At 35.3% G+C, this 13199-nt stretch overlaps 1 protein-coding gene across 12 annotated transcripts in view; it reads right to left on the bottom strand.

Moving 5' to 3' along the window:
- EIF4G3 (eukaryotic translation initiation factor 4 gamma 3) overlaps positions 1–13199 on the bottom strand; it is a 369656-nt gene that overhangs the window by 180557 nt on the left and 175900 nt on the right. For 6 of the 12 annotated variants that reach the window (XM_063631630.1, XM_055261042.2, XM_063631629.1 and 3 more), the window contains one exon: positions 9495–9590. In XM_063631630.1, coding sequence (XP_063487700.1) covers positions 9495–9524 — 30 coding nt within the window. In that variant the 5' untranslated portion in view covers positions 9525–9590. Of the gene's footprint in view, positions 1–4417; positions 4451–7981; positions 8096–9494; positions 9591–13199 lie in introns of all 12 variants that reach the window. The other 6 variants (XM_063631623.1, XM_063631624.1, XM_063631625.1 and 3 more) reach the window with 3 other exon arrangements.

The raw sequence follows: 13199 nt of genomic DNA, 5'->3' as shown, positions 1-13199 counted from the left end.
TAATTTTTTTGTATTTTTAGTAGAGACAGGGTTTCACCGTGGTCTCGATCTCCTGACCTCGTGATCCGCCCGCCTGGGCCTCCCAAAGTGCCGGGATTACAAGAGTGAGCCACCGCACCCGGCCACAGTTTCTTGATTCCATTAAGAACAAAGAAAATGTTTACCATTTAAAATCTTGTTATTTTTTGTTTACTTGAATTCAGGTAACTCCATCTTATACAGAAAAAAATATTTAAGTTATAGATCACTAAACTGGATGTTTTCTTTTCACAAGCAATTAATTCCAAAAAGCCTACCTAAATAATTGTACTTTTTCTTTGTAACAGCTATAGAACATACTTTGCAATTTTTACTAAGCATCAACAAAAAGTTATTATATTTGCTATTGGACTTTAGAAACAACAGTCATTATAAACATCATCCAACAACAAATTCCTTCAAAAAATAAATTGAGATCAAAGCATGAAAGGATGTAAAGTGATCACAAAGGTAGCCACTGATGAATAATGCAATAAAGGACAAAAAAGAAATATATTCACTGGTCAAAGCAAACTACCACAGATGAAAAAACCATTTGTGCCTTCAATTCCACTTTAAGTCTTAAGTATGTCAAACCCAAAATATCCCAGGACATGAGTGTTTTCCCTTTAAAAGTATATTATCTGTATACCACTCAATGTTTGTTTCCTCCAACAGCTTTCATTTCATTATGCAAGTCTCTATGTCTTGTTTTGTATTATGAGCAACTCCTCTGTAAATCTTTCAGGGTTTAGGTGCTGCCTGACTTTAGATCTGAAGAGAAGATACTGTGAAATACAGATTCAGTAAGCGATTCTCAAATGGGAAATGCTGTCACTTCCATGGAGGGTATTTGGAAATGTACAATGGTGGTTTTGTTTTGCTTTGTTTTCTAATTGTCACTAGGGAAATTCTACTGGCATTTAGAGCCCAAAGGATGCTAAATTAATTGTATTATATATGGCAGTTTTGATAACTGGTTATCCCACCCAAATGCCAATACCTATTCCATAGTGAAACAAACCAAATTGACCCCACATCTCCTGTGGATGCAAAATAGCAAACTCTTTCTAACAATTTATCCTATACCACACATAATGCCAGTTCAGTTAGCCCTGCTCAGCTATGCCACTCCAACCCCATGTCTTTCTTCTCCTCTATTCAAGGTAATTACTGTTGCTGTCTGAGGCAAGGGTACAGACACCCTTATGCAATTCTCTGTGATATGATGAAAAAAATTTAACTGGTGTTCAAGAAAAAAAGGATAACAAAGAAAAAAGTGCCAGCTACCTGAATTTTCTGAATTAAAAATCATTGCTCTGGATTTATACTGCATCTTAGGAACTCACCTCCAAGAACTATTGTTAGATGATAATTATGTTTCTTGGTAATAAATAAATAAATAAATAAACAAACATATATACTACTTTTTTTTTTTTTTTTTTTTTTTTTTTGAGATAAAGTCTCCCTCTTTCACCCAGGCTAGAGTACAGTGGCACAATCACACCTCACTGCAACCTTGACCACCTGGGCTCAGGTGATTCTTCTACCTCAGCCTCCCAGAGTAGCTGGGACTACAGGCATGCACCACCACACCCAACTAATTTTTGTATTTTTATTTTTATTTTGTAGAGATGAGGTTTCGCCATGTTGCTCAGGCTGATCTCTAACTCTTGGGCTCAAGTGATCCACCTGCCTCAGCCTCCCAAAGTGCTGGGATTGCAGGCATCAAATACCACACCCAGCCTATATTTCTATTTTTAACATAATCAAAACTAGCCATAAATTCATGAGGATTATCATACAGTTAAACGACTGATCTGCTAACACTTTACTGAGTCATACTGCACATGAAAATGCGGGCTGAAATCAATCTTTTCTCACAGAGATTTCTGAACATTTTCCCCGACTGTTGGAATTAAAGAAAGACAAAATGTACTACATAACTTTAAAGCTCATAAAAAAGTTTTCTTAGAAAACAGAATTTCCCAAAGCTCACTACAAATGCTTAAATACAATATCCTAATTTTAGAACCACTATTATTGAACCCAAGTAGCAGAAACACAACCTTAAAGTTTCTTCTATTTTCATTAAGAACTTAAATTTTTTGATCAACAGTCTTTAAAAGAGCTACTAGTCTTAATAAGAGAGGCCCAGGCTATTTAGTAATATGGTTCTTTTTTGTTTGTTTGTTTTTGTGTTTTGAGATGGGAGTCTTGCTCTGCTGCCCAGGCTGGAGTGCAGTGGTATGATATTGGCTCACTGCAACCTCCGCCTCCCGGGTTCAAGTGATCGCTTGCCTCAGCCTCCCAAGTAACTGGGATTACAGGTGCCTACCACCATGCCTGGCTAATTTTTGCATTTTTAGTAGAGACGGAATTTCACCATGTTGGCCAGGCTGGTCTTGAACTCCTGACCTCAACTGATCCACCCACCTCAGCCTCCCAAAGTGCTAGGATTACAGGCTTGAGCAACCGCAGCTGGCCTATTTAGCAATATTGTTTCTGTTTCAAAATTCACTCATCATTCCATCAATCTACAGTGTAGAAAATCCACCAAAATAACTGTGGTCAATGGTAATGTTAATTCCTTCTACTAATAGTTTACCTTAAGCTATCTGAAATGACTCATGAAATAAACCAAGGTTTGAAAAACACAAGCATGTGAACAAAAAAATTAACAGGTGCCTTACATAAAGGAGATCAGAAAACGTTTTTGCCCTAATTCCTTTGCAGTTATTTCTCAAATAAATAGTTTCTTTTCACTCTGCTTCTTAAGCAAAGATCCCCAACGTCTCTCTCTTTTAGGGGTATTTGCCTTGTCCCTGGATTAAAATTTAAGTCATGCTTCTATGGCCCTGGGCTAAATTTTTAATTATAAACACTCTTTTACATAAGAAACTAATATTTTTACTATTAGTAGTAGTAATACTAATCATACGTCCTAGTTACTATGTGCCAAACACCCTGCTAATCATTTTATTTTCATTATCTAATTTACTTTTCATAATAGTTTCAACATGGTATTATTGTCTCCGTTTTACAGGTGAGAAAACTAAGGTGGAGAGCAGTAAATGATTTATCCAAGAACACTCGGTTAATATGGAAGAATCAAACCTAGGTCTAGCTGATGGCGAAGTCCAAGCTCTTAAAAGTATTAATACTTTACAACACTATCTCTGAATTAAAAAAAAAAATACCTGAGGTTTTATTTCATTATGAAACCCAAACAATAGCCATCCACCCCATATAGCCATCCTCCTGCAAAGTACCTTTAATAACTCAGATTTGCTTTGCCTTTACATCCTCCAGATTGGAAGGAATACATTTTGAGAAACAGAGTCAGGTATTAAATCACTGGAAGCCTTCAACTAAACAATATCCATTTACTCAGTAATAAGAATTGTAAATATGATAACACAGGCAAATACTGGTAACGTTTACTTTATCCGACCAGACTTTGTTCCATAACAATCATATTAAAGACAATTACTACTTACTGACTGCTTGTTTTGTGTCAGATGCTTACACTATTTCTAAGGCAGAGGTTATTTATCTCCATTTTACATATGAGGAAACAAAGATGCAGAAAAAGACTTGCCTAACCAGCTGGTTACATAGTAAAGCTTGTAATATGAACAGACTCTAAACCAAAGCTCTTTCGGCAGAAGAAAATGTTTCAGAATACCCCATAAAAAGCTACTGGGGGTTGGAGGGAGAACCCTGCAAGTCCTTCTGTCTTGCCACCTCTAAACAGATTCCTACTAAATGACAGTGTTCACATACATACTTTTCAAATTTTAATTTATACAATTATTTCATTTAAAAAACCAATAGGATAAAATTATTTAAATTAAGGTATCTATTTTCTATATGTTCTAATAATAAAAATAATTCTATCCAGCAAATGGATGTACATTATTTTTAATCAATTTATTACTAGATCTAAGTTAGTAACTGAGTTTAAGTGGTTTTAGAAATACTAACACTATTTTATACACATCAATACAGGTTATATCGGAATGTTAACAGAAAACCCATAGAATGCTGCCTGCTTCATTCAGTTAAATTTAACTTACTACAAATATCCACAAAATCTATAAACACATAATATCTAAATTTTTCGAAATTGTAAAATTTAAAAACAATCTTTGGCAAGAAAAAAAAAAACTGTAGCATTTTTTAAATGTGCCATAAACAGAGGCAAATGGATTTGTTAATAACGAAATGCAGTGAGATTAATGAAGGACAAAGAAAGCTGAATTATATCAGATAAAAGCTACTCTTGAAATGAGTAATTTGAGTAGTTCTATGGGATAGCAGCATTCTAAGAGTCAGCAGCTACTAAAGCCCCCACCTATTAGTTAAGGGTGATAGTGAAGGGGCAAGGGTACAGTACCTGATGATGGGGAGGTCGAGGCCCCGCTGCAAACTGAGAAAAGGAGGGAAAACAAACACAAAAGGAAAGGCACAAAGAGTCAGAAACACCACAACAAAAACCAAAATTTCACATAATATGCCAAAAGAAAAAAAACCCACAGTGGGGAAATAAAAAACAACACACAAAACAGTCAAAGCTTTGCTGCAGGACAGTGACAGACAGGTACTAAGATTCAACAGGTTAACATCACTATCAGAATAGTTTGTCATTTATCAGCTGGGAGAGAAACAGGCTATGCTGTTAGGCATGTAAGGTACTCTCTGATAGGACTATTTTTTTTAAAAAAAAAACAACAACCCTGAAATAAGGCAAAAGCAAGTTTGAAAAATTAAGTGGTTATATTAAGACAAACATGAAAATCAAGTATGCTGTATGTAACTGATACAGCTGGAGGAAATGAGAAAGCTTCTACATTACAAGACCTAGCCAGGAGATAAAGTCCAGCAGGAAGTAAAAAATGTAACAGGATTAACTGCAAATTTTCTTAAGTTAAATGGGATATCTTATCCATGAAATGGAAGTTTCAGTATCTTAATTTCTTGGAGTTAAAGAAAACATTTTTTATGACTTTATACACACACACACACACACACACACACACACACGTTTAAGTTTAAATGCGGTTAACTAATATAGTTTAATACAAGGCATGTCAAGGCAAACAGCTAGTAAAGAACATCAGTCTCTAACATGATTAATCCAAGTGGTATTCTTATAGGCTTGATAAGAAAAAAGAGTAAATAAGTCAAATATCTTAACTACTGTAGACAACAGCAAAGCACTGTGTATATGTACCTATTGTTATCTAAGAATAAAGCACAAAGAAATGTAATTCCTCAGCTAAATCACAGAGTACTTTAAAGTGGCTAATATATATTCCAACTCTTCCACTAACTTAGAATAAAAGAAAAAGTTTTTTCACCTATGCAAATTTTAACTGCTAAACCTCTAGGATCCAATAATTCACCAGGCCAAATTTGGGTTTGAATACATTTTAACTGAAAGGAACAGACAAAAATATTGGGGTATGTAGAGCCATATTCTGGATACTGATACATTAACTACTGTAATATTAACCGGGGTATGTACAGCCATATTGTGGATACTAATACATTAGCTATTGTAATGTTAACCACTCCCTTTAATAGTAAAAGAAAATATTTAGAAAGCAGTGTTTAATGTAAACCATATACAGGGTTTTTATCTAAAATATTTAAGGAGCAAAAATATATGTCTTTGGCTGTCTTATTTCCTCTATAGAGACTTCCTTCTGTCAGCTTAACACTATAGATGAATTAGATTGAAGATTATGAAACAATCTCTCATGCTCAGCATTTAAGTTATGTGCAATAGTGATTTGCAAAACATTTGGAATTACTTCCCTAACTACCATTAGTTCATTTTAAAATTTCAACAAATTACAGTAGAACACATGGCCACAATGTAGGAGATAGCTGAAAACAGCTGTCAAGAATTCACCTCAGAAGCTAAAATGTCACCTTTTGTTCAAGTAATGAAAAGTGCATTAATGACCTATAAGCTTGGGTTATGTTAGGTCAGCCATCATACTTGGCTAATCAATATAATATAGTTTTTCAGAATGATGATAACTGGCAGTTACAGTTCTTGCAGAAAATTTTCTCTTCAAAGAAATTGAGGTCTTATATTTTCAGTTTTCCAATTAGGAGAAGAAAACATCACACTTCTACTATGGACAAGAATAGGCAATACCACCCATGTGGTATGAAAGTAGGGAGTGAAGTGAAATGTTTCTTCATGACACTTTTGAAGAAAATGGAAGAGAGGGGCCATGTTACAAAATTAACCTGAGTATGGCAGTACCTGTCTTATCACTGTTCCACAGAAAATGTCCCATTTTCAAGGCTCTAAAATAAAAGCTAAAACTTTGTACATTTTGAATGTTCCAGTCAAAAGAGAATTTTCTATGAACAAGAAGAGTATCTTATAAAATTACACATATATAAAAACAAAAGCAAAAAAGAAAACCCCAGCTTAAGTTAGTAGGCAAGTGCCCTAGGAAAGTGCCCTCGTCTATTTTGCACTAGTCACCATTGGCTATTGTGTTTTTCATTTGAAATGAAAATAGTCTTAATCCTATGGGTAGCTGTAAGCAACAGAACAAACTGTAGTCGCTGCTGGCTCATATTAAAAATAGAAATTTTTCTTTCTTTTTTCTTTTCTTTTTGTTAAAGAAGGGTCTTTAAGATGGTGAGGACTGTAGATTTAAAGGAAAGCAGCCTTCTGTGGACTTGGATCCAGTGTTAATGCCACCCACCCACTTACTCACCTCTTCTGTGCACAGTTGGTAACTGAGCATGGCCAACATACCATTGATGTAATTTTGAAACTTAACACCACAAAATATAAAAATAATCAATGGTTACAGTTACTACAAAAGCCAAACTGTCTCCCTCTCCAAATTAAGTATTTAATAGCTTCACTACTTTAGATAGGCTATTAAAAAAAAAAAAAACTACTGCTGTTTAAAAGTTCCAGTAAAATGAGAAAATGGAACAGATAGCTTATCAGTGCTTTTATTATTTTTAAAAAAGATTTTCTTTCCACATTATGAATTTAACTAAGATTCTAAGAATCAAGTAGAAAGACAAGCACAAAGATAACCTGAAGGAGGGAGGGAGGCCATTTGAAGCCAGTTGGATTGCAAAGGCAGCTGTCCAGGGAAGAACAGAAAAGCCTAAAACTATGCAATTGCCAATGGCCTATTAATGCAGAAATAGAATGGAGTAAGCTTTAGCTGCTCTACAAAGCCACAGGAAGAGGCCCTTCCTCAATGTAACAGCTTACCTCTCCTCACCAGTTGGGACAGCTGTGAGATGGATGAGACTAGACTATGACAACTTGGGACGTAAACAGAAAATGCAATCCTGCCAAATTTCAGACCCCAACTTCACCCTCCCAGCACAAAAAAAAAAACCCATAACAAAATAAAACCAAACCTAAAACAAGAAGCAAGAGTAGTCTGGGGTCTGCTAGTCTTGCACTTGTTTTAGGGTATGTAATGGAATGTTATGTGTGTGATTTTTAGTAATGGGGTGGGTAATGGTCACTAGCAGAGCAGATGGCAAAAACTGTATAGAGGATAGTATCTGAAGAGTTTATGACCACAGAAACATGGCTGACAACTACAGACAATTTCCTCCTTAATATTCAATTATAAAATTGAAAGGGAGTAAAAGGAAGCCTCGAAATTTATCTTTTAAATTCAAATTTATCTGAAAGGGATATGTCACTTCAAGTTTAAAATAAAGAAAAATCTAAACCCCCAAATTCTTCCTGACTAATTCCCAATAGAGAACACCCACCCAATTTGTTATTCTTCTCCCCACTATGCCTGGCAGAAACTGCCAAGCTAGGTTAGACTTTCAGAGAGGAAGCAATCAATGCATTTCTGTTCATCAGCCAATAAATGGATGTGGTCAAAAATATTAAGTGCCAGAGGCACCACTGCCTGCAAGAAGTACAGTTTGTTATATTGCTTACAATGCAGTATTTTATCCAGCCTCTTCCAGCCAAGGACCTGTAAACAGGAGTCTGTTCCAAAACCTTCCTCCTCTTCCAGTTGTCTGTGCAATGTATTGGCACTGTTCTGCTGGGCTGTCAAAAAAACTGGTTTAGAGATGCAGCTCTTCAGTCAAGTTCTGCGCCAGTTCTAACCATGTAAATTTAATTCATTTTCTTTTTTGATAATCAGAAAATAGGGTTGGGGGTATACAGAAAGAGGGCCAAAGAATTCTTTGCAATAGGAGCTTACCATAATGTTCCATGTTTAATTATTAGAACCGGGGCCTATCTAAATTGATCTGGTGAGATCTCGGGCCTAAGTAGTCAAGTGTACACATCCCCAAACCACTCTCATAACAAAACTTGTATCAGACATCTTACTGACCATTTCAGCAAAAAAAGAGACAAGCAAACAGGCAACTAGGACCAAAGTCCCACCTCTTTAGAATGGTTCCTCCACCCACGGGGGAGAACCAGGATCTAAGAACAGGTATTGGAGAACAGGGCAACAGGGAAAAGGAAAATAGAAAAAGGATAAGAAAGAGATTACATTTTGGTGCAGTCTATGCTCTCCTAGTTCTTTGAGTAAGTCTTTGGTATATTTAAACAATTGTAAGTTCATGCATAAAATGAAATGAATAGGAGCTAATGCAATGAGGTATTCCTGCACTCCAGGCAAAAAAGCAGGGGCAGGGAACAAAAAGATATCCCTGTATTCTGAAGAATACACAGATCTGAGGTACAAAGAGGGATGTGAGATACAAAATGTGAGATGTTACAGAAGCACCTTCTAGCCAAAGCTAATCATGCAGGGCAGGAAACGATGTTCTAAGGAATGGAGAGCTGAAGCCACTGTATACTTTCGTGAAACAAAGGATGAACCTTGTGTAAATTCTCAGTCTTGGCAGTACTTATTGCAATTCATGTAAAGGATGAACAAAGAGGATGATAGCATTTACATTTGTATCACAATTTATTTATCATTTGAATAAATGAATACACTCACTGGTATATGTCATGCATATACCCACACTGTTAAATGGTTAGAACAGATCTAATAACACTCATTCAAAAGTCCTGCTTCCCAAAACCACTGGAATTTGAGAATTTAATTAGTAAAATTCAATTTACTTCTAAAATCATTGTACTTTACTCTTACCTGAATTTTGAACAGTACAACTAATAAAAATTATAAGCTGAAATAAAGTAAACTTGAATGCAACCAGACTTAAAAATCATGCTACAGAAAAGTATTAAAAGGGGGTGGAAGATTAAAAGCTCCACCTCTTCTTTTTCTCAATAAATTTAATTATTGCTATAGGTAAGGTCTGAAAATACAAGGCTAACAAATAATAGTAGTAGTCATAATAATAAATCATCTTTGGAACAAACTTCCAAAATCCAGTAAAAATATTTGCCAAAGAAACCCAAGTCACTACACACACAAACACAGGTAGAGAATGTAATTTGGTACAAGCTTCTGCTTACTTACCGGAGAACGGGTTTGAGGTTGTGAATTCATTGTCTGAGGGGCTTGAGGGTATACCAGCGTGGTTGGACCTGCATTCTGTCCAGAGGGATAAGGGGTCTGTCAAAAAATGGCAAGAACAATATAGTATTTTGAAAAAATATGGCATGGCAATTAAAGTTCAAGATGTTTTATAAAAGTTTATAGAAGTGGTTATTAATGTGGTTTATAGTTCTACTTTTTAAAAACTTAATTTTATTACAATATCCAGTAACTCAAGATCAGTGCAGTTCCTTTTTTTTTTTTTTTTTTTTTTAATTAATGAACTGGGGTCTCACTCTGTCACCTGGGCTAGAGTGCAGTGGCACAATCATGGCTCACTACAGCCTCAAACTCACGGTTTTAAGTGGATCCTCCCACCTCGGCCTCTGGAGTAGCTGGGACTACAGGCACGCAGCACTGTGCCAGACTAATTTTTTTCTTTCTTTTTTTTTTTTTGCAGAGACAGGGTCTCACTTTGTTGCCCAGGCTGGGCTCAAACTCCAGGCCTCAAGCAATACTCCTGCCTTGGCTTCCCAAAGCACCTGAACAACTTTTTAATTTTTTTTAAGAGACAGAGTCTTGGTATTTGCCCAGGCTGGTCTCAAACTCCTGGGCTCAAAGAGATCCTCTCGCCTCATCCTCTTGAGTAGCTGGGACTGCAGGCAAGAGCTTCCTTACCAGCTAGTGCAACACTTTTTAAGTTACCATAAATCTCCTGATAAAAGGACATCAGCAACCCAAAATCTAGGTGTAATCATTTTTCTTTTTTTGTGCATTAAGGCATTTTATTTATAAGTATGTATTATGTTGCTAGAAAAAGAATCCCAGAACTTTCCCTCCTGTGTGTTTCACCTTGCCTCTTCAGGGTCCATGATGCCAGCTAAGGTTGTCAGTACAATGAAACAAAACTGACAGGATAAGAGCAGATTATTCTGCCATTTTTTTCTAGATCTTTGAGTTGCACATCATATCTCAGGCTAATCACTCCACACTTGTTTAACCTGCCTGGGAGGTTCACAACAATTTTCCCTGCTCTCTGATCATCAATGATTTCAAATTTGCCAATGTAAACTGCCTTATCATGCCTCATCATCATGGTTAGAAATAGGAAAGCATGACCTAGTAAGACTCTGGTGGTTACCTCTCTATTCAGCATTGCTGATGCTCCTGAGAGCATCAACCAGAACACTCATATACACGATTATGGCAGCACAAAAAGATGAAGGAAAGACTAGGTGCAATTATTTGAAATTATCAATGCTAAGAGGACGTACTGTGAATTCATCTAGTTCTGAAATGGATAGCCCAAACCACAAACAAAATCAAACATGGATGAGAAAACTTGCTATTGCTATGGTGTGCTTTCCTTGAGGAAGACATCTCAGAGCCACAATTAGCAGTCCACACAGTTAACTGTTATATATTGCTGTAATCTTGCCAAGGCTTACATACCTTAATCCTTTTACATGATCCCATAAAAATCAATAACCAATAAGAACCTTATACAAAACCTTAGAATAAGTAATAATGTAATATACACGGCTCATTTACCATATATTTTCTGAAGATAAAAACATAAGCTTTTCATTGTAAATCCATGCCAAATGTTATAGACTTAATATACTCTGTGCTATTGAATAAAAAAAAAAAAATGCTAGTAACGTATTTAAAATGAAATGCCACCAAGAACAATGGACATATAACCACAAGACCTGGACTGAAATCCTAACAATTGCTACTGAACACTGTTGTTAGTTTGGGCAACTCATTTATCTTTCCCATGAAGGTAAAAAGGAACAACACACCTACCTCTCAAGGCAGTTTGTGAAGATTAAATGAGATAAAATATTCCCAAATCACCTTTATTTATCACTATCCCACGTCTATGAATGAGGAAACCAAGGACTGAAAAATTTAAGTATCTTACCTAAGATAACAAAGTAAATAATATATCTAGAAAGTATTAGCATCTGTTGACCATTTAACGTTTAGCTGGGATCACCAATTTTAAAGGAAATATTTGACAGGATTCATCATACGTTCCAAATAACAAAACAAACAAAATTTCTTTTTCTTTTTTTTAATGAGCTATAAAAAACAAAATTAATGGCTTCATATTAGACACAGAGGCTATCTGGCAATCTTTCAACATGGTAATCTTAATATAGCTATCTCTGTAGCTGACACTAAGGTTCAACATCAGATTGATTTCCTTTCCTACTCTAGTTCTACTAAATCTAGCCACTAACCTAAAAATATGGCAGTAAAGTATCTCATGTCTATCAAATAATTAATAAATGGGTCAAACAGGACCTAACAATAAAGTTTTCTTATCAAGGATTATTTTCAGCACCATTTCAGACACAACGTTTATGTGTATGTATCACATCCAAAATCTGAAAGGCTGAAAGTTTGACTATTCTAACTTAAGAAAACATGGGGAACGAATTTCTTATTAATTCTGGCTCCACTGAGATAGGGAAAGTATTTCTTCAACTTCCATTTGAGAATCTGAATATAGTTTTAAAAGAGAGCACCAATTTCATTCTTCATTAAATTAAAAAAAATCAAGTATTCATAAGGTCATTTCTCAGTAATGAGGCTCTTTGATCTTAGGATATATTTTGACACTTCACATTTAATTTGGTGGTATTCTGAAGCAGGAGTTTCTGTCAAGATATTAAATATAACATTGAAATATATCACTTACAAAAACATAAAGAAATGTTACCTCTTTCTATACTTCAATTAGAGGAACACTTACTTTGTTCTCTCATAGCTGTTGTACTATTGAAATAGAAAGGGAATCCACTGTATTTCATTGAAGATGCTAAAAATATACATGACAACCTTATTTGACTTCACTCAAAATTTTAACAACATTTTCAACACTCAAGCCAAATAAGGGAACATAGAGCCAACTGGAAATGCAATATGTGAATTGGCATTCAAAGACAAAGTTCTTTTGTTCAGAAAGAACACCCTTCCTGATCACAGATATTGCTGGGGCTCTGTCAACAATGTTCTCAATGTGCCTTTTTCCAGATTACATCATTGCTCTGAAAATGATTACTAAAAAAAAAAAGAATTATTTTCTTTATAGGCTTTCTACTCTAAACAGACTTAAAAAATAAAAATCAAATACTTCTTTTTATATTTACATTGTACATATGCCAAGAGCTAATTCAGACTCTGTACACAAGTAGTTTCATCAAATGGAAAGCACAATCTCTAATGCAGCCATATATGCAAGTAATTGTTCTGTCACAGTGTATGCCATTATACCAATAGCAATATGGAATGCTTAACAGTGGCACATGACAAAGAAATTTTGCCAACAGATCATTCAATGATCATTCAGAGCATTTTTCCATTCTCTGTGGATGCCTTTAGAAACTTTCTTAGGAACAGTATGACTTGTTACCTATCATTGCTATAAGCAGTGCAACTGTAAAAGATGCCTCTACTCTTTTGATCTCTTCTCTGCATTTAATGACTTATTCTAGAATAATTTCCGTAATTTACTACCATGCTTTGTTGAAAAATAATGCAAAAGTTTCAGTGGGAACATACTTTGACCACGTTTCATGTCAAATGCACAGAAAACTAGGGATAGATCAATGAAGGATCATTTCAATAATAATCAGAGCATGTTTGTACTTTCCCTTTCCAAATAATTTCAAAGTC

The sequence above is a fragment of the Symphalangus syndactylus genome, chromosome 22, assembly GCF_028878055.3.
Source record: "Symphalangus syndactylus isolate Jambi chromosome 22, NHGRI_mSymSyn1-v2.1_pri, whole genome shotgun sequence".
Taxonomy (NCBI): domain Eukaryota; kingdom Metazoa; phylum Chordata; class Mammalia; order Primates; family Hylobatidae; genus Symphalangus; species Symphalangus syndactylus.
Note: the sequence above shows the minus strand (reverse complement) of the source record. Positions and strands in the feature narration are given on the sequence as shown.